The sequence below is a fragment of the Amia ocellicauda genome, chromosome 3, assembly GCF_036373705.1.
Source record: "Amia ocellicauda isolate fAmiCal2 chromosome 3, fAmiCal2.hap1, whole genome shotgun sequence".
Classification (NCBI taxonomy): Eukaryota; Metazoa; Chordata; class Actinopteri; order Amiiformes; family Amiidae; genus Amia; species Amia ocellicauda.
In genome coordinates, this window is record NC_089852.1 from 38,808,506 (window position 1) to 38,829,680 (window position 21,175).

The 21,175-nt window shown below is 41.4% G+C and overlaps 1 protein-coding gene across 1 annotated transcript; it reads right to left on the bottom strand.

Annotated features, from left to right (window-relative positions):
- Window positions 1-7,702: 7,702 nt before the first annotated feature.
- LOC136746713 (odorant receptor 131-2-like) lies at window positions 7,703-8,688 on the bottom strand. Its single transcript, XM_066699378.1, has one exon. It carries the CDS (start codon window positions 8,684-8,686, stop codon window positions 7,733-7,735), a length of 954 nt encoding a protein of 317 aa, XP_066555475.1. The 5' UTR covers window positions 8,687-8,688; the 3' UTR covers window positions 7,703-7,732.
- Between the last annotated feature and the right edge of the window lie 12,487 nt (window positions 8,689-21,175).

Sequence of the window (21,175 nt, forward strand, 5' to 3'; positions counted from 1 at the left end):
GGCCCTCACATTCCCCAGACCTGAATCCAATTGAGAACCTTTGGGACGTTATGTATTGGTGCATCCGACACCACCAAGAAGTGCCACTGACTGTCCAGGAGCTCACTGATGCCCTGATCCAGGTCTGGGAGGAGATCCCCCAGGACATCATCCGCCGTCTCTTGTGTGTCTGTAAAAGTCTCCTCCTGACTGCAGCTCCCTGCCATTTCTTCTTTCACCTGCCTGTGAATGTGCTTACCCAGACATTGGCCCGACGTCGGCATATGGTTGGTATGGTTGGACAACAGCCGCAGTTGGGGGGGTGACTTATAGCCAACGTCGGCATATGGTTGGCATGGTTGGACAGCAGTTATGGTCGACGAGATGGATCATGTCCGATTAAATGCCGACAGATGCGATATCAGTGCAACTTGTTTTACTAAATGGACCCATACAACTTTAAAATCTCATACGTATGCATAATAATCATTATAGCTATGTTTTACACTGTCAACAATGTGCTCGAGCGCTCTTCCTCGAGACTAGAAAAGGCGTCTCGTCAGATGACGTCAGAGTGAAGAGCCGCTGGAAGGTAAGTTCACCTTCACGACTTATTAAAATGTTTAAATTTACTGTTTAAATGTACTGAATAGTAGAATATTTAATTGTTTGAAGTACAGGGTTGTATGTATGACTGTGGTTGTTTTCAGAATATCAGTTTTAAAATATCAAATGATAGGCTTTTTATTTTCTGTGTCTTGGAATGGCTTAAAGTGAATGTAAATGACAATATACAGCCAGTTGGGTAATTCATTATGTAGCAAATGTATTTCAACTTGTAACTAATTTGTCAGAAGTGAAAAACAGAAATGTTCACATTTTCTTTGCATTTTCTTTTTCTTCAGTGAGCTGGTTTCATTAAGTACAGGCGTTGTGTGCAAAGATGCCACAGAAACCAGTTGTTTGTTTGTATTTTTAAGAGGACACTGAATTAGCCACAAATGCAACTTAATGGCCACAGAACAGAAAGGAACATTCAGATAACTATTTAAAAAGTGGTCAAAACAATTAAAAATAGTTATAAGAATGAATTAGGCTTATTGAATGCATTGTAGTTTACAGTTATTTTTGGTTTATCTGTTTATCTAGAATTGAGCCAGACATGTCCAGAGGATTCAGGAACTCAGTCACTGAGAAGCAAGATCAGACGTTTGTTGTTTATTCTTTTAAATCTATTAATTGTGAATAAAATTGGTGCTTGTTATTCCTTAATGATGCCTCTGCTGAGTGATTTAAATATACAATCTTACATGTCTTACTGTTGTGTTTTGATCTGGGGATCTGTAATTCTTATTTAATATTTAATTCATTATTTAAATAGGCTTGGTTCTGTTGAGCCTGTATAAGACGTCAGCAACTGTGTGTATTGGATAATACAATTTTAGAAATCCTCGGTCAAGCTTCCTGCATTCATACCTCAGGGAGAGAGAAAACAAAGCACTGACAGTGTGATTGTAGTTCTGCTCTTCTGTGAATGACGATGACCCACGGATACACCCTCCAATTCTACTCTGTCCCCCCCCCCACTGCTGCCCACTACTGTCGGATGTCCCGAAAGGGTTCAAGCTCTCTCTCAGGAGATCGTGGTGATGCGGGAGAAATTAGTGATACGACTAGTGGCCGACGAAGACTCTCGAGCAGGCTTCTCCTCGGGGTACTTCCTAGTGCCAAAGAAGGACAGAGGCTTCCGGCCAATTCTCGATCTGAGGGGCCTCAACATATTTCTGAAGAAAAGACCTTTCCGCATGTTGACAGTGCAGCGTATCCTCCAGTCTGACCGACCAGGCGACTGGTTCTCATCGATAGACCTCAGGGACACTTACTTCCACATCCCCATCCTCCCACACAGGAAATATCTATGCTTTGCCTTCCAGGACCAGGCATACGAGTTCTATGTGCTGCCGTTCGGCCTTTCCCTGGCTCCCCGCACATTCTCGAAGTGCATGGACGCAGCCTTATCCCCCTCAGGACAAAGGGGATAAGGATCCTGAACTACCTTGACGACTGGCTGGTGTGCGCAGACTCCAGGCTTCAGGCAGAGGAACACACAGCGGAGGTCATACATCACGTGACTGCACTGGGTCTTGCAGTTCACATAGAGAAAAGCTCCCTTGATCCCGCACAATGAAACTCAATTCTCAAAAAATGCTTGCCTACCCGTCCAGAGGCAGAATTGAGTCATTGGAGAAATGCCAAATTTCAAAAACTGTTGTGGCTGATGACGACCGCCTCGAGTATTCTTCCCCTGGGCCTTCACATACACCCATTACAACGCTGGGTAAACACCCACAAGCTGCACCTAGCGAGACACAAACACCACCCACTGACAGTGACCGCGGCGCCTCTGCACCCCCTTCTCCTCTCTCCTTGCCCCCCCTCCCCCTCCTTCTCCCTCATCTTTCACTGCTGATGATTTCACCTCCTTCTTCTCCTCCAAGATTGCAGACATCCGCAGGCTCTTCAACAGTCCCCCCTCCTCTCCCATCACACCCAAACCTCCCACCGATCAAGCTTCCTTTTCTTCATTCTCACCTCTCTCAGATGCTGAAGTTTCCACTCTCCTCCTACGTCACAAACTTACAACGTGTGCCCTGGACCCTCTCCCTTCTCGTCTCCCCCAAGCGACACATCTTTTCAGACAGTACTTGTAATATAAGTTCTTTTAATCCACGTTAGATAGCACTTCACAAAGTTTTATTATGCTTCTTGTGTTCTTGATTGTTTTCCTCCTTGCTCCCTTTCCCGTAGCCCTCGACAGTGACCCTACATCTTGACAGTGAAGAGGCCCCAAATACATCACCCGTACATGAGGTTACCAAAGAGCACATAATGACACCAGCTTCTGGTTTGTACCAGATGCATCTCTCTGCAGACACACAATACAAATTTAGTACAGAACGTACGTTCTAGTAAAACCACAAGAAGATGGGGAAGTGGGCACACAACCCCCCTTTGCCTATCTAGACATGCATTAGATACGTGTGGAATATAAATAACTAAATGGCCACATATGTCTCCATATTTGGGCATAAAATAGAAAACATTGTGTTTAAGCTTAATCAGGAAGATAGTGAGGATATCATAAGATAGAGAGTTGTCTCCTCCTTATTGGTTCAAACTCACCCTGTCCAGGATATCGCAGTATGTATATAACATCATGTAAGCTCTATGATTTTAGGGAAGTAAGACCAGAGACCTGCGTGTCTGTGTGTATTACTTTTTTCCAAGCGGCTGAATACAGACTCTGTTTGATTCAATCTACTCTACAGTCTGATTTCTGAAAGCAATTAAAAAGGGGATTCTTCAGTTGGTGTCACGACAGGATATCGCTGGAAAACCGTGAATTCCCACCCATAATGGGTGAGTAGGTTAATTTACCACCTACATACATTAAGTGAGACGTATCTGGGGGAGCTCCGGGATTCCGCACAGAAGCGATATCAAAATGAAACCAAAACAGCAGACAAGCTGTTGGAGTGATTGCTTTAAACAGGTTTGATTGTGTTCTCGAGAACAATTTGTGTTTGGTTACCCCGGGAAAGTTTTTGTGCAGCATAGTCTGTCTTAAAAATTGTGTTTTGTAATCCCTGTTCGAATTCATACACTCAGAAGCCCCGAGTGAGTCTCTGCAGAAGGTGCTGACTTAGCGCAGTGCATTCTAAGGGATTCTTCAACAGCACTTAACTTTTACCGTCCAGGATGTAGGACCTCATTACTGTACTTGCCTGTGTAAATTGGAAGTTGTAAAATGTATTATATTTTGAATTGCTATGTTTTATGTAATTGAATTTGTAATGTTTGATGCCTTTACTTAACTGTATTTTTGCACTTTGTTTTGCACTTATGTTGTAAGTCGCCCTGGATAAGAAATAATAATAATAATAATAATAATAATAATAATAATAATAATAATAATAATAATAATAATGGGAAGTCATCATCACAGATGCCTCTGGAACAGGCTGGGGCGCTGTCCGGAATGAAAGGGTGGGGTCCAAGGAGTGTGGAGCAGCCTCTGGTCAGCCGCACAGATCAACATACAGGAACTGCAAACGGTGTGGCTGGTGCTGCGCCACTTTCGCCACGGTCTGGCAGACAGACGCATCCTGGTTCGGACGGACAACACATCAGTGGTGGCTTATATCAACCACCAGGGGGGCCTACATTCCCCCAGACTACATTGTGTGGCATGCAGACTTCTCCTGTGGGCACAAGACAATCTCCGCTCCATACGGGTGATACCTGCTGGGCGTGTCCAATACAGCGGCGGACATTCTCTCTGACATTCAGCTGCTTGAAGACGGGAAATCTGCATCAACGCTGAAAGTTTATCTAGCTGCCATCTCGGCATGTCACCATAAAATTGACAATGTCTCCCCAGGAGCGTATTTCCTGGCGATGCAGTTTCTGAAAGGTGCGAGACACTTGAGACCACCGATAAAGGACACAATTCCAGCCTGGGACTTGGAATTAGTGCTGAAAGGACTGAGCGGTGCTCCCTTTGAGCCCATCTCGACAACGGAGCTGCGCTTCCTCTCGCTTAATGTAACTTTTCTTGTTGTGATAACATCGGCAAGGATGTTGTCTGTGGATAAACACCTTGTCTGTGGATAAAGCCTGTCTGATCTTCCCGAGAAGCAATGACAGAGTCACTCTCAGGACGAACCCGGCCTTCCTGCCCAAGGTCGTGTCAGCGTTTCACATAAACCAGCCTGTTCTGGAGTCTTTCCATCCCCCTCCACACAAATCGTATGAGGACCACAGACTACATACACTCTGCCCTGTCCGGGCTTTGAGGTGCTATATGCGGAAGACTGCGCAGAACCACAAATCCAACCAGCAGTTTGTCTGCTATGGTTCCACCACCAGAGGGAGGGCGGTTTCAAAACACCGACTGGCGCACTGGGTGGTGGACACGATCCGGCTCACCTATGAGACTGTTAATGTTCCCATGCCTGAACACATTTCAGCGCACTCAACAAGGGGACAAGCCACGTTGTGGGCTCTTTTTCATGGTGCCACACTTGAAGATCTGTGCAATGCTGCGACCTGGTCCAGTCAACAGACCTTCACAAGGTTCTACTGCCTCAACGTTGTGGACCGGCTGTGCCCAGACTTGGGCTCCCAGGTATTTCAAACTGCTAGCCCTCAGGCACCGTGAGGCTCTGCTGTGTTTGTCATTGTGGGTTTAGACTTAGTCAGGTGTCAGGACTCGCGACAGCTCTGGTATAGTCTTCCCATTCGGTAATGGCTGTCTTTCGATTTGAAAGGGAATGATGGGTTATCATAACCCAGGTTCCATGAAAAAGAAAGACAGCCATTACCCTTCAGAGGTCGCTCAACCAGACAACCTTCCTGATGAAGAAATGTCAGGGAGCTGTAGTCAGGAGCAGACTTTTATAGACACCAGGGGCGGGTCTTCTTCCTGACAGCAGGGCCCCTATTGGGCAGCTTTGGTACATGTTTTCAATGATTGGCAGGTCAGAAGGCTCTTCCCATTTGGTAATGGCTGTCTTTCTTTTTCAGGGAACTGGGGTTATGATAATAACCTATCATTATTCATTAAGTGACACAGCCAATGGAGCTGTACCCACCGTAGGCTGCTTATGTTTCCAGTGACCTGCAAGACCTAGAAAATAAGGGCTCAGTCATTCCCTAATTGAATGCATCAGGATTTGTAGTTTTGGAGGATTTGTCAGCAACTTTGCTGAAGTTTATTGTGTTCAAATGTCAATTTTCTAAAGCTTTTTAAACTGGGTGTGTAGAACCACTTCCATCAACACTCCCACATCCCCATAACATGTATTATCATCTGCATGCATTTCAGTAAGATACTTGAAAAGAAATATTCACATTTCAGAATTATATTTAGCAAAATTTGAATATATTTTAATACCGTAACAAAATAAAGGCATAGTAGTTGTGCGTATTATCTTTAATTAGGCTCTTCATTTGAATGTGTAATTTTAACAAGGAATAATCTTTCCATTAAATAGTCCTTTTAAACCTGAGTTTGATAAAAAATAACTATATACATACATGTTGCAGTACATAATTTGAGAATAACTCAGTCATCAGTATAGCATGCTCTTACTCCTTGTTTTAAATTCTTAAATCTTGTTTTACTGAAAACTAAAATGTTTGATATATGATTTTTGTTCAGTTAAAAGATTTTTTCCTAAAACTATAATTATACTCCACTATATTATAAAGTCATGTGAAGTAATAATTTTCTTGCTGAAAATCTTATTTTCAGCATTTCAATTTCCCGTTATTATTCTTTAGCATAAAACCAATGCTGACTCCAAAAAAATACCAAAAAGCAGTGATTACCATTGTAGCAGAGGAACGTACCTTCATGTGCAGTCAGAAGAATTATGTTCATCTGGTCTTTTTCAACTTTTATATGATAGTTCCCGAAAAGAGCACCAGGAAGTGAGTCCTATTAGGAAAATGGTTCAATGCTTTTAATGTGGTCATTTGATTTCCTCAAGGGGTACATTCATTTCTTGCTATATTCATAATGCATATTTTTTGTAATTAGTACTAATGGAAAAACAACTTGGAGATATGGTAGTTACGGTAGGTAAAGGTAATTTCTACTGTTGAATTGTGGGTGAACTATTGTACACCCCTCAGAGCATATTATACGTCTGGGAAAGCCACAGTGCTTCACAATTGTTGTTAGTTAACTAATTAAGCCAAAATGGATAAATTAGGGGAAATGAGGTCTTGGCTACAATTAAAACCAGAAGGCCCTACTACTACTTGTAAAGTAAAGGAATTCGCTTTATCTACCAGTGCAAGCATTTGAATATCTCTTCAATTCTTTATTCATGAACAGAGTTATGAATGTATTTTTTGTTATCAGCAATAACATTATGACCACCTGCCTAATATTGTGTAGGTCCCCCTTTTGCCACAAAAACAGCCCTGACTCTTCGAGGCATGGACTCCACTAGACCTCTGAAAGTGTGCTGTGGTATCTGGCACCAAGATGTTAGCAGCAGATCCTTTAAGTCCTGTAAGTTGCGAGGTGGGGCCTCCATGGATCGGATTTGTTTGTCCTGCACATCCCACAGATGCTCGATTGGATTGAGATCTGGGGAATTTGGAGGCCAAGTCAACACCTTGAACTCGTGATTCATCAGACCAGGCCACCTTCTTCCATTGCTCCGTGGTCCAGTTCTGATGCTCACGTGCCCATTGTAGGTGCTTTCGGCAGTGGACAGGGGTCAGCATGGGCACCCTGACTGGTCTGCGCCTTGGCCGCCCATGACCCTGTCGCCGGTTCACCGCTTTTCCTTCCTTGGACCACTTTTGATAGGTACTGACCACTGCAGACCAGGAACACCTCACAAGAGCTGCAGTTTTGGAGATGCTCTGACCCAGTTGTCTAGCCATCACAATTTGGCCCTTGTCAAAGTCGTTCAGATCCTTACACTTGCCCATTTTTCCTGCTTCTAACACATCAACTTTGAGGACAAAATGTTCACTTGCTGCCTAATATAACCCACCCACTGACAGGTGCCATGATAACGAGATTATCAGTGTTATTCACTTCACCTGTCAGTGGTCATAATGTTATGGCTGATCGGTGTAGTATGCAGAGTACTACGGTGGCCCTGAAGTGCAAAACACAATTCAAATATTTGAAGAGCACAAAAAATATTTTGAGGAAAAGTCTGTTTTATTAAATGTTTCTTCCAGGCTTTACTTTCTTGCTACCACAATTTAAGTAATATTTAAAAACTGGCTTTAAACTCTCATCCCTTAAACCATATATTAGTGGACTTAAACATCTGGGGAGAATGAGGAGAACAATGAAGTTCATGTACCGCAGGTGAATGAAAACAGACGCATCCATCCTTGCCAGCAGGGCTTCTATCACTCCGTACAGGAAGGAGGTGAGGCACAGGCACAGCTGGATTGTGTGCAGTAACACTGTATTGCGGGCCTTGGTCACTGAAGCTTTGTCAGAGGAGACAGACCTGGCCTCCAGCATGATTGCAACATACGTGAACACCAGAATGAGTCCCACAGACACAAAATAAAAAGCTGTGAATCCTTGATAGGCATCGGCCTGCCATTTAAACATGAAAATCTGTTCACGTGTGCAATACACAGGTGTCAGTAAAAAAGAGGGTTCTGTGATCAGAGCAACAAATATATCAATGAGGTGGTTTACAGAGCCAAGAAACCAAACCACAGTAATGGCAACTCCAGTTCTTTGAGGGGTAGCCATCTCACTGTGCCGCAGTGGGAAGCAGATAGCTATGTAGCGTTCAAGAGCCATCACAGCAAGGTTTAGAGGTGCGTTATAGAAGGTGGTGCTGGACAGTAGTACAATGACTGCACACACAGCCCTGACAAGGCACAGATACAGCAAGGCAAGGGTGTACAGTAACATACTGGTCAGCAGCTGAATGGCGTCGTTGAGGAGCATGTGGGTGAACAGGATGTAGCGGGGGGTCTCTCTGAAAGAGGGCTTGCTCCTCAGGACGAACAGCATCATGCCATTCACAGAGATGAAGAAAAAGCAAGTTGAGAGAACAATGAACATTCTCAGCATCCACGTCCAATTCATGGTGACCTTGATGTCTTGTCGCTGTGTTAGGCTATTCCAAACTAATGAAACATTTGTCATATCTACACGTAGTTTTCCTGTTAAAACAAACACATATATATGGTAACATGGACATATCCTTAACAATAGTTAAGTGGTTCATGACCTTTAAAGATGCTCTATTATTTAAATAACTTTACAGATGACCATAAAATGAAAAGGTATCCAATGCAGGCTGATTAAATATACCAGCTACTCTAGAGCTAGACTTTCGTCTACATTTGTTATTTTAAGACAACATATTTATAGAACAGTGATATTGCCTCCTGTGATTATACAGGAAATGGACTTATCGAAATGTATTCTTTTACAATTCATTTTGAAAAACGTCCTATTTTACAATAAGCCTTATTAGAGTAACTTTTAGATTGACTGACTAAGATTGTTATTTTAAAATCAAGTTACCTACCAAATGAAGGAAACTATGGTGAATGTTGTTCCTGCTTTCAAATGAGAGGGAAAAACCATAATATACAGGCAAATACCTGTGAGTTCGTCCAGCAGTGATTTAAGCTTCAAATGAGAAACTCTGTTCATGCTGTAGATATAGGATAGACAAACACATGACATCATGAAGTAATTGTGAGTGTGTACAAAGTTGTGTGTGTCACTAATGAAGTAGATGAGCAGTGTCTCTGGCAGTGAAGTGACAGGTGAGGGAGATTAATTATCAAAGACCAAGGTGTCCCTGGAAAGAGCAGCACAATGAGGAGTCAGAGCAGACAGGTGACAGGGCTGCCATAATCGGCCCCAGCGGCCCATCGTCTGGGAAAGCAGGAGCTGACTGGGAGCACCTGAATCAGCTGGAGGCAAAGGAGGGCAATGGGGATTCTCATTGAACTTCAATTTCCTAAAAAATATAATCCATGTTCAGATTATTTTTGTGCTTTAACTCAGGAAAATGTTTGTTATACTTCACTGTAGGAGGCTGCAGTGTAACTTTATGGCACTGTCACTGCTGTTTCATACAAGAACTTGTTGATAACAATGCCTATTGTTGGTATGATGTATTGTTAAGAATAATTGTATTTGCATGGTTGTTTTTTTTTGTGCTATAACCTATATGTAATTTTAAGTAAAGGGCTTGCTGCTTTGAAATATTTACAAACAGGAAGTGTCTCTGTTGGAAATGAATGTGGACATGTAGGGAGTTACTGGTGGAGGTCAAGGGAAAGCCCCCTCAGACAGTGTGTATGAGGCACCAACAGAGGCCTGTTCTGCAGTGAACTGCATTCATCTCTCCATGTCTTGCTAGTGTCTTGACTCTCTGGGACTCTGCTGGCACTAAAGCATCTTTTTTTAATACTCAGTGGGATGGTTATTGCACCTTTTTAGATGTGCTGTACAGTTTACATATATTTTATATATATTTATATCATAATTTAATTAGGAGGGGACACTTTAGACCACATACAAGGAATGAATAATGATCTGATCCTGGGACAATTCAAGGGGAACTGATGTATTGTCTGAAAGATCACAAGCATCTGCAGAGCCTTGTTTATTGTGAAGGTACTGGGCTGTTCCACTGTGCAGTTGTGTGTTCTCCTTTGGGGATTTTTTTTATCTGTTTAAATCAGGTTTGTTTGGTGTCTGTCTGTCACTGTGTTTTCACAATGTTTCCCAGAGAATGAAGCAAGACCCGTCGGCTTCTCTAGGAGGGTCTCCCTGTGTCTTCACAGAGGCCTGCCTCAGATGCATCCCTCCACTTCACTGCACATATGAACACAGCAGCTAAACTGTTCAACACTGGGTATCAGCTTCTGGCAAGGCTACATTGTACAGCACGATCAGCAGTCTAGTGTACTGATCTAGATACTTTTTATCTAGTATCTTAAAGGTTCAGAGAGCTGTGTCTGGCATTGGTCCTGGGTGATGAAAAGCCCAGGGAAGATTGCGACAGCCTGATGTCATAACCAGTCACTGATTTTCTGCATGTTGGTGGAAGGCCCAAGAGTGCTGTGCAAAGTGAAGCCTCTATGCCCCTGCCACGCTGTTAAGCACACAGCTAATGACTCTGTGGTTAATACTTAATTAAACTTAATTGAGGGGTCTTGTTTGTTTTCCTGGATCTGGCCGAGGTTTTTCAGTGGCTGCTTTGTTTTGAAGCGCACGTCAGGTACCCTGCGGCAGGCAGAGCAGTGCTTCCTCATCAGTAGCATGTGCACAGTGAGATCATTGCCAAATTAAACTTGTACAGCACTCATAGGGAACAACCATGCTGTGGCCATTAAGGATAATGCCAATTAGCAAACGCCACACTCCGAAGCCTGATCTTAATCAGCTCGGCTATTTTATTTTATTTCTCATAAGGCTTCATAGAAGGCTTACTGATGTGTATTATGTAACTTTCAGAGTATATTTATAAATCATCTCATTCTAATGATCCCTTTTTTAGTAATGCTTCCCCCCTATTGTTTTTATATTTACTTATAACTTATATTTGAATCCATTTATGATACTAAGCCTTTATTTGAGAAAAATTATCCTTAGCAATTTAAGTGGCACTTTAGGTTAGGTTGGATTTGATAACATACTGGTGGAGTGGGCCTACAATTAGGGTCACAGCCTTTACAGAAAGCACTCTCATTAAGTGAGAATTTCCATAATCGTACAAAGGAAAATACCAGGAGCTACAGGCACTAGGACATAGAAGTAAGTCCAGAGAAGGACTAAATCTGTCAGTATCAGGAACATGCAGACAAAAACCAGTGTGTGGGTGAACAGAATGTAGCGTGTGTTTGTCTGGAAAGCTGCTTTCTTGAAGGAGGTGAAAATCTGTAGACTGTTGAGAAGACTCCAACCAGGACCTGCACAATCACCACCTTCACATTCAGCACTGATAGACTGGAACTCACTCAATTTTCTTTTATTGGATAGTAGCTATGAAATGTAGCCCCAAAGGAATATACACCGATCAGCCATAACATTATAAGCACTGACAGGTGAAGTGAATAACACTGATAATCTTGTTATCATGGCACCTGTCAGTGGGTGGGATATATTAGGCAGCTAGTGAACATTTTGTCCTCAAAGTTGATGTGTTAGAAGCAGGAAAAATGGGCAAGCATACGGATTTGAGCGACTTTGAAACGAGAGCCAAATTGTGATGGCTAGAAAACTGGGTCAGAGCATCTCCAAAACTGCAGCTCTTGTGGGGTGTTCCTGGTCTGCAGTGGTCAGTACCTATCAAAAGTGGTCCAAGGAAGGAAAAGCGGTGAACCGGCGACAGGTTAATTTGCGGCCAAGGCTCACTGATGCACGTGGGGAGCGAAGGCTTGCCCGTGTGGTCCGATCCAACAGATGAGCTACTGTAGCTCAAATTGCTGAAAAAGTGAATGCTGGTTCTGATAGAAAGTTGTCAGAACACACAGTGCATCGCAGTTTGTTGCGTATGGGGCTGCGTAGCCGCAGACCAGTCAGGGTCCCCATGCTGACCCCTGTCCACTGCTGAAAGCACCTACAATGGGCACGTGAGCATCAGAACTGGACCACGGAGCAATGGAAGAAGGTGGCCTGGTCTAATGAATCACGAGTTCAAGGTGTTGACTCCAAATTCCCCAGATCTCAATCCAATTGAGCATCTGTGGGATGTGCTAGACAAACAAGTCCGATCCATGGAGGCCCCACCTTTTTTATATTTTAATATATATATACAGTTAGGTCCATAAATATTTGGACATGACACAATTGTCATCGTGTGTGTTTTGTGTGTTTTGATTGTAGACTTTCATCTTTAATTAGGGTTGTTACATCCAAATTGGGTGAACGGTGTAGGTATTACACCCATCTTTATATATGTTCCCCCCAATTTTAGGGGCTCAAAAGTACTTGGACATACTAACATGTACAGTTCTGAAATAACATCCTATGGACAGATGAGACAAAGATCAACTTGTACCAGAATGATGGGAAGAGAAGAGTATGGAGAAGGGAAGGAACTGCTCATGATCCGAAGCATACCACCTCATCTGTGAAGCATGTTATGGCATGGGCATGTATGGCTGCCAAGGGAACTAGTTGCCTTGTATTTATTGATGATGTGACTGCTGACAAAAGCAGCAGGATGAATTCTGAAGTCTTTAGGGCTATATTATCTGCTCAAATTCAGCCAAATGCTTCAAAATGCATTGGATGGTGCTTCACTGTGCAGATGGACAATGCCTGAAAGCATACTGCAAAAAAAAAAGCATACTATTCATTTGTTAAGTATGATGAATTTATAATTGAATTACCTTCAAAATCTTCTGGTAGTGTCCTTAAAGAAAATATTTTCAAACAAATGTTTTTTATAGACAGTAGCTAAACTGCAAACTGTTTTCTCTAAGGAATACAACATATAAACAATTTGTTTGTCATTTGAAAGACACCAATGAATAATGAAACATATCCCAAATGGAGACCGTGTTACATCCAGTAATGCCTTTTGTCAATTTTCTCCCTAAGCTTTGATTAATATCTGTACTTCTGTCATTAACAGCACATTTATTTCAATTGTCATGATATAACTACAACCAAGCTGAGAGTGAATTAAAATGAGTCTTCTGTCTATTCAGGAAGAGTGTATCATCCCCTCTCCCTCCTGCTCTGAACTCATGGGGATCCCTTCTTATGCAGCACAACCAGGACCTTTTCCTTCGTCAGCACCACCTCTGTTCACCTGTTCAAGTCTGATATTCTTTGTGGATTGGACAATAGCCAGTCCCTCCTTGCTGACACATCTGGTATTCGCAGCACATCCTCCCCAACGTATCCAAAACTGTTGTTTGACTTGTTTCTCCTCCTCGCTTCTTCCACATTCATTTGTGGTCAAACTAATTCACACCCTTCATTTGGAACAAGTAATTAACAAGTAATTTGGAACAGTAATTAATGTACTTAAATCAATATTTATTAAGTTATTTATCTTTTCAGGGTATGTTTAACACTGATACAACCAAACTGAGAAACACTGTTTAACTGTTTGTTTAGCACTGAGAAAATGAAAGATTCAATATTCTTTTTACAGAATTTATTTTTCAGTATATTTTCTGTAAATTAATGGATTTAGCAAAGGTGAAATGTAAGAATCAATGTTTGCAGAAACTGCCACTCAGTAATTATCCCTCTAGTGGAGAACATTATTGGCAGGGCCATATGGACAATAGGCCCTGTGTACCAACTGATTTAACCATATAGCACACAGTAGTGTAGCGTAAGGTACACTTATAAATTTCAATTAAAGAAGTGAATTTATAGTATCACCTTATCACGAATCCTGGAATCTTGTAGAACTCAATTTCTGTAATAATTGGACGCAGACACCAATTCCAAAGATATAAATTGTCAAATTTATTCAAAAACAAAGACTAAATGTAGCACTACACTAATTATACAAAAGGGAAAAACTAATTAAAATTCAACTCTAGATCAACAGATCAAAGACAAATCACTTCCGTGACCAAATCAAAGACCATGCAATCGCATATGATAACATACAAATCGTTAAACAAAATAGGTTATAAACACATTGACTACAATACCGGTTAGTAAGATGAAGGTGAGTTTCTCATTACTATTGTCAGTCAGACATTAAATAACTACGCAGGTTAGTATTTATGTCAGGTAACTTCTCGTTATATATATATCAGTCTCATTTACGTTTAGGTGCAGAGAAAGATCCTATCATTACTTGTTACCACAATTTCCCTTAACTGATTATTATTCAATGATTAAGGATAGGCAGGGCCACCTATAATCTGGTGTCTATTAACTTGTGTCAATTTCAGACTAAACAGTTAAACAGGAATGAGAAGATATTTCTCGGCGTTGACAGATTTTATTTCTAAAATTATCAACAAAACAGTTTAATGCAACACACATTTATATTTAATAAAACTAAATGATATTACACATTCTAGAGTTATGAATCACAGATTAACATTTCTAATTGATTTCTCAAATGTCATGAATCATGAACTCCAAACTTATCTGAACTTCGTCGCAGAGAGGCCTCTCTGTCTTCGGGCTCAGATAACAGCACACGGCACGAGGTCCGTGTGGTTTGGAACAAAGGCAGTCCGGTTCTGCTTTGTCCAAGAACTTCCACTCAGTCGATGCACCTGGAAGTTGGGGTTTCACGAAACAGAGTCTTTTCCAAACAGATTTTCCACTGGTTTGAAGGCTCCAAGATTGTGCACAAAATCTTCTTGGCAAGCAGGGTCTCTCACCGTACTTATTTGAAGACAAAGTCTTTGAGGAAAGCAGGGCCCTGTTTGTTCCAAGGGTCGAGTTTCTTAAGACTCAAATAGCTATATAAATGACTGACACTTTCGTATACAGTCGACTTAGTCAATTGTCCAGCTGTAAAACTCCACTGATCAGGTGGGCACAGGCGGGCAGCGCAGTCTGTAAAGTTCTTTATTTAATAAAGTCTTTTAAAAGAATTCTTCGTACAGCTCAATCTCCTTCTCCCAGTTTAACTCTTCTGTTGCTGGCAAAGACTTGGTTGGTTTCTGGTTCCGGTTCGGGCAACAGAGCTACAGGTTGAGCTGTGGCAGCGAGTTTCTGGTTCAGGTGAGAGAGAGAGAGAGAGAGAGAGAGAGAGAGAGAGAGAGAGAGAGAGAGAGAGAGAGAGAGAGAGAGAGAGAGAGAGAGAGAGAGAGAGAGAGAGAGAGGCCGTGCACTGTTCTTTATACGCCTGTCAGATCAATAGGTGATTGGTTCTTGAGTTTGTGAGATTGAATTTCGGTTTCAGCCCCCAGTGTCCTATTGGAGGGGGGCTTGATTTATGACTGATGTCAATCCATGCCATCTTTTGGAAATGCCGGTTGGCCCAGGTTCATAGCTCTGTGTCGGGATTTCGGCTCTCGTCCATTTCAAAGAGTTTTTATTACCTACAGGCCCCCTTCCCCAGACATCTCACAGCAGGATTCCAAACTATTTGGCCCATTCTCGGTGCCATCCACCCAAGACTGTCACGTTGATGTAAACCAGTTCCCAGCTGATGAGTTAAGGAAATCTGATAACTTTGGGGGGGAGAGATCTTCTTTAGATCAGTGCTTCAGCTCACAGCTAAAATGCTCTTATCAAAATACACCCAACATAATGCTACAGTAGCAATAGGTCAGCTATGAATTGCTTAGTTTCAAACACTGAAATAAATTAGTCCAGACTGCCTGTGGTTCATTAATTAAGAGCACACTTTATTGTGGAAGCTGGTGTTGGAACAGAGCAGCAGACACAGCCTGTAGGTTTCGTAGGTGTTGTGATAACATTGTTGACCACATTAAATTGTACCCCCAATAATGTATGTCCTTCTCCATATGCTCCAAAACTGACAGCATCCCCCCTGACTCGACAAGAATATTCATGCGTCAACCCCTCCCCTGATCGACAACTCCACTCTCTCCCCCTCAAGACCATCCCCCCCGAGCCCGCTCGACAACTTTGGAGTGCATGTCTCACTCAGTTCTGAAATTAAACCTATGCCCCTTGTCTGTGGGAACAGAGAAAGGATTTTTTATTCTGCCCAAACATTTTGAAATGATGTTGAGTTGCAATGTAATCCTGATTCTCTGAAAGACAAGAAACATCACTGATATCTTGCGTTACCCACTGAAGAGCCTATCAGCCACTCTCAGGAACCCCCCACATGAGTGATGTGAGTTATTGTACCAAGCATTGCTTTTAGATCAGAATGACACCCTGTACCTGCAATGCCAATTACCTATAACAAAACACAAATCATTTGAAATTATCCACAAAATGGATAATCTTCTAAATTTGTACAACACATTGCTTTTTGATTAAAAATGTAAAGCCTATGTAAACATTATTTCATTATTTCAAACATATTATCTTCTATTAGATGTCTTCTACACACAAAAACTGCCCTTCTTAAGAATCACAGAAACCCTCTATATAGTGACTAAATGGGGCTTTACTCTGCTTTTCAAGCCAAAAGTCAAATAGTATTTCACAAGTGGTCTGAAGCTCTCATCTCTTAGACCATATATTAATGGGCTTAAGCACCTTGGAAGAATGATCAGCACAATGAAGAGGATGTACCGTATGTTAATATATATGGACCAATCCAAACTTGATGCCAGGGTTTCCATCACACCATATAGAATGGAAGTGAGACACAGGGCAAGCTGACATAAATGTAGCAGAACTGTGTTTTGTGCCTTGGTCACTGAAGCTTTTTCACAGGAGACAGACCTGGCCTCCAGTATTATTGCAACATATGTGTATATGATAATGAGAGTCACTGCCACAAAATAGAAGCCTGTAAATCCTTTACTTTTATCTAAGGGCACTTTTCTTCTAAAGAATTCTTTCTCCGAACAAATCAGAAATAACATGAAGTAAGTTGGTTCTACAATTAAAACTAAGAAAACATCAGTCAAGACATTCAAACTGCCCATAAACCAAACCACACCAATAGCCACCCTAGTTATTTTCAGAGTAACTATTTCACTGTGTCTCAGAGGAAAGCAGATTGCTATGTACCTTTCAAGAGCCATCACAGCAAGATTAAGTGGCGAGTTACAAAAGGTGGTTCTCGCAGCTATAATGAAGACAACACAGAGACCATTGAGAACATACAGCTCAACTGATGCAAAGATGTACAGCAGCATACTGGTCAGCAGCTGTATGGAGTCATTGAAGAGCATGTGAGCAAACAGGATGTAGCGCGATGTCTCTCTGAAGGTGCTTCTTGTGCTCAGGGTGAAGAGCATGATTCCGTTCACATAGAGGAAGATCAGACATGGTGTCATGGACAGGAGTGCTTTCACTAACAGCCCCACATTGAGCTCATTTTCAGGTACTTGCTGTGGTACAGTGTTGTTGAAATATCCTGTTGTGTTTTTCATGTCCAAGATTTATTTTCCTCGTAGAAACAATAAGCACAAAAAAAATCTAATTTCTAAATTCTCAAGGTTTCAGATAATCAAAACAAGGTTTTCATATGTTCCTTCAATAATATTTTAAACTGTCAAAGTGATTGAAAATGCAAATAATATTAAGGGTATAACTTTTATCAAACACAAAACTTACATGCAGTCACTTCCTTCAAGAAAGCAGTGAAAGAAAAGCCATAGTCATGAGAAGAGTCAGGATTTGTTTGGTTTTCCAGAGATGAAGCATTGTGACATATTGTCTGAACTGCGCACTTTAAAAGAAGATATTGGCAGGCTGAGCTTTCTGCTTAAGGTGAAATTTCTCAAAGATTCCTCAGTTGTCTTTGGAGTGATTGTGGATCATAGAAGCAGGTCTAAGAACATCTTCTGCCATTCTACTGAGATCAGCTGTGAAACCAGGTAATATATATGTGCTCAGACGAGAGCTGCATTGACAGTAATGTGACAGATCAGGGGGACTAATTATCAAAGGCCTACAGGGCCGTGGAAAATGCAGCACGATGAGGAGCCTGAGCTGACAGGTGACAGGGCTGCTTTAATCAGCCCCAGCAGCCACAGGCTGTGGAAGCCAAGAGGGACTGGGAACACATTTATTTTTACAGGAGGGTGTAATGATGAAATTAATAGATACCCTTCTTTGTTTTAATATTTTCTGAGGACCATTATTGACACAAACAGTGAATAATTGGGTGTATTGAAAGACAGGAGTCCAGACATTGTGTGGATCATTAAGAGCACACTTTATTGTGAGATATGGTGTTGGTACAGAGCAGCAGACACAGTGCTGTGGGAACAGAGAGAGGAGCTGAGGGGCTTGTGTGCCCAGAGCTGCTCTAATGTTCACCTCTCAGGCAGCTGTAAAGAGAGGGGCCGTGTGACTGCTGTGTGTCTCTAACAGTGCACTCACTGCTCACCTGCACTATGAGAGAGACAGTGATTTATTCTGAATGTGGATCACATTTTCTTTATTATAGCTTTATTATTTATTGAAATATGAAATCCGTTTTTTAAGAACTATCACGGCACACAATTTCCAGCACAATGAATGAGGGTTATGATCATCAGGAAAAAGCAGAGCACCCATGAGACCTGACATTGAAATTGTAGTACCACTGACACATTCATCACTACACTTCTACAGCAATTATTACTTTCCTTATGTCTTAAGTTAATCACTATCAATAACCAGTTCATCCAGTACAGGGTTATGGTGGCTGGAGCCTAATCCAGCAGGCATATGGTGCAACGCAGGGTTCACCCAGGACTGGACACCAGTCCATTGCAGCACAGCACACACAACTACACAGGGCAGGCCCTGACCAATTTAGTGCCCTAGGCAAGATTTTAGCTAGTGCCCCTTGCATCGCAGCCAATTCCACCACCGATCATTGTGTTCATACACTCACACAGAAACTGCATAGCTTTATGTCTTTGAGATTTTCTTTATTTTAGAAACATAAAACCCCCACAAAATAAAAACAGTATTAAAGAAACAATACTTACAATAATTATAAATACAATATAAATAAGAGTATTGCACAAAACAATTATATTACAGAAACCTTAGTGCAATATGCATAATGTAGCATTGTTCTACAGCCTTACTTGCCTTGCCTTTCTTGCAGCAAACAATTGACATAAAACAAATTATTAAGAAGAATATTGCAATAAAAAACTAACTACATTACAGAAACATCAGTGCAGTATGCATAATGTAGCATTGTTCTACAGCCTTACTTAAAATTAATTTAAAATTAGCAAACGTTACTAGTATCATCCAAAGTAAGCTAGCTAGTAGTAACATTGCTCCAACAGTAACTATGCAATTAGATAAACTATTCATTCATCACATCAGCCCTGTCCTTATCCTGTTTGTCCTCCTCTTCTCTTCTTCTTTTTCTTCCCTGGGCACCAGAGGGCTATGGTCTTTTTGACAGTTTGAAGTGGCTACTGGTGTTAATTGATCATGTTTCGTGTTCAGTGACACTCATTGCTTCAGATAACTGAACTCACCCCCCCACAATCAGGTAAGTCTAACAGTGAGAGCGGGGGGGGGGGGGCGATTGATGCACCTGGCCAGCGTGACGCTGCGGGCAACACAGAAAATATGGCCTAATAAGCTATGTAGTAATGTTGTTGTGGGGGCTTTCGCTTTTTTGTAATATTTCGAATTAATAGTATTAAAATAGTATTAGTAAAAAATAGTAAAAGAAAAAAAAAATTTCACTCCTTTGGGCACCCCTACGGTTGGACGGTGCCCCTAGCATTTGCCTATTGCGCCTATGCCACGGGCCGGCCCTACAACTTCAGTACCATTTAGAGTAGCCAATCAACCCAAGTAGCATGTCTTTGGGAAGGGGGAGAAAACTGGAGCCCCCATTGACAGCCCACAAAGATACAGTAGAACCTGGGTCCCAGGAGCTGTGAGAGAACAGTGCCAACCACAGCACCACAGTACTGCCCTGTTTTAAGTTATTCATTTATTATTTGTATTTTTGTTAATGTAATTATATATTAGCGCAATGTGTCCTTGTGCTTATTGGGACTCAATATAAGGTGGAGGATCAGGGGTGTGGTCACCCAGTGTGAATGGCATTAATAATAATAATAATAATAATAATAATAATAATAATAATAATAATAATAATAATAATAATAATATGAAGGATTATCTACAAGCAGTATTTTAATGTGAATCAATGCAATGATTCCTATTATTATATGTAAATTAAATTGTGACCATGATCAACTTCGATAGTTTTGCCATTCCTTAAGACACATTGAGCTGTATTCATGAAGTGTATTACACAAATGGGCAATTTCCTACAATATATCTAACATGACAAATGGTTTGAATGAACTGTAAAATGAATGAGAAATGACTCCTTCAAGCGCAGCCTCTTTATATAAATCCGTATGTGCCTTGAATAAGGTGAGTCATTATTTAGTAAATTTTAGGGTGAGAATCACTCTGAGACTTCTCCAAAATTGGAGAAGTAAAACTGAAACTAATTACATCAGGCTAACTGTGAGTCCTTTCTGTTACTTCTTGTTACATATTGTGTCTAAAACATAAAGTGCACAAAAATATTACTTGTGTGTATCATGACGTATCTCTTAGAAATAGTTACAAATCATTCTAGATACACAGTGTTCAATTTCATTAATACCCCCAACATCAGTACTTTGTGAATCCTCAATTGGCTTTGATAACAAATGCTTTTCTTATATAGTTTCATACATTTCTCAGGAGGCATAATCAAGCACTTCTCCATGCAGCACCTCTTTAGCTCCTCTAGGTTGTATGGATTGTGCTTGGGCAGGGCCTTCTGCTGTACATACCACAGAGTTTCTATTAATTCAGGAGTAGTGACCAATAAAGAACACTGATTATGTGCTTCAGATCATTATCATGCTGGAAAGTTCATTTGTCACCAAGATTGAGCATCAAGACACAGCGTGTGTCAGCTTTTCTGCTAAAATATCCTGGTAGCCTATTCTTTGGAATTCATCTGTCCCTCAGTTCTGACTACTCTATATGCTATCAATCTCTTACCTTCCCACAGGAAACATGGCAGACCTTTTCATGACACACACAAGCCCT

What these genes read in the sequence shown, in the direction of transcription:
- LOC136746713 (XM_066699378.1), bottom strand. Translation starts at nt 8,686, where the DNA reads ATGACAAATGTTTCATTAGTTTGGAATAGCCTAACACAGCGACAAGAC.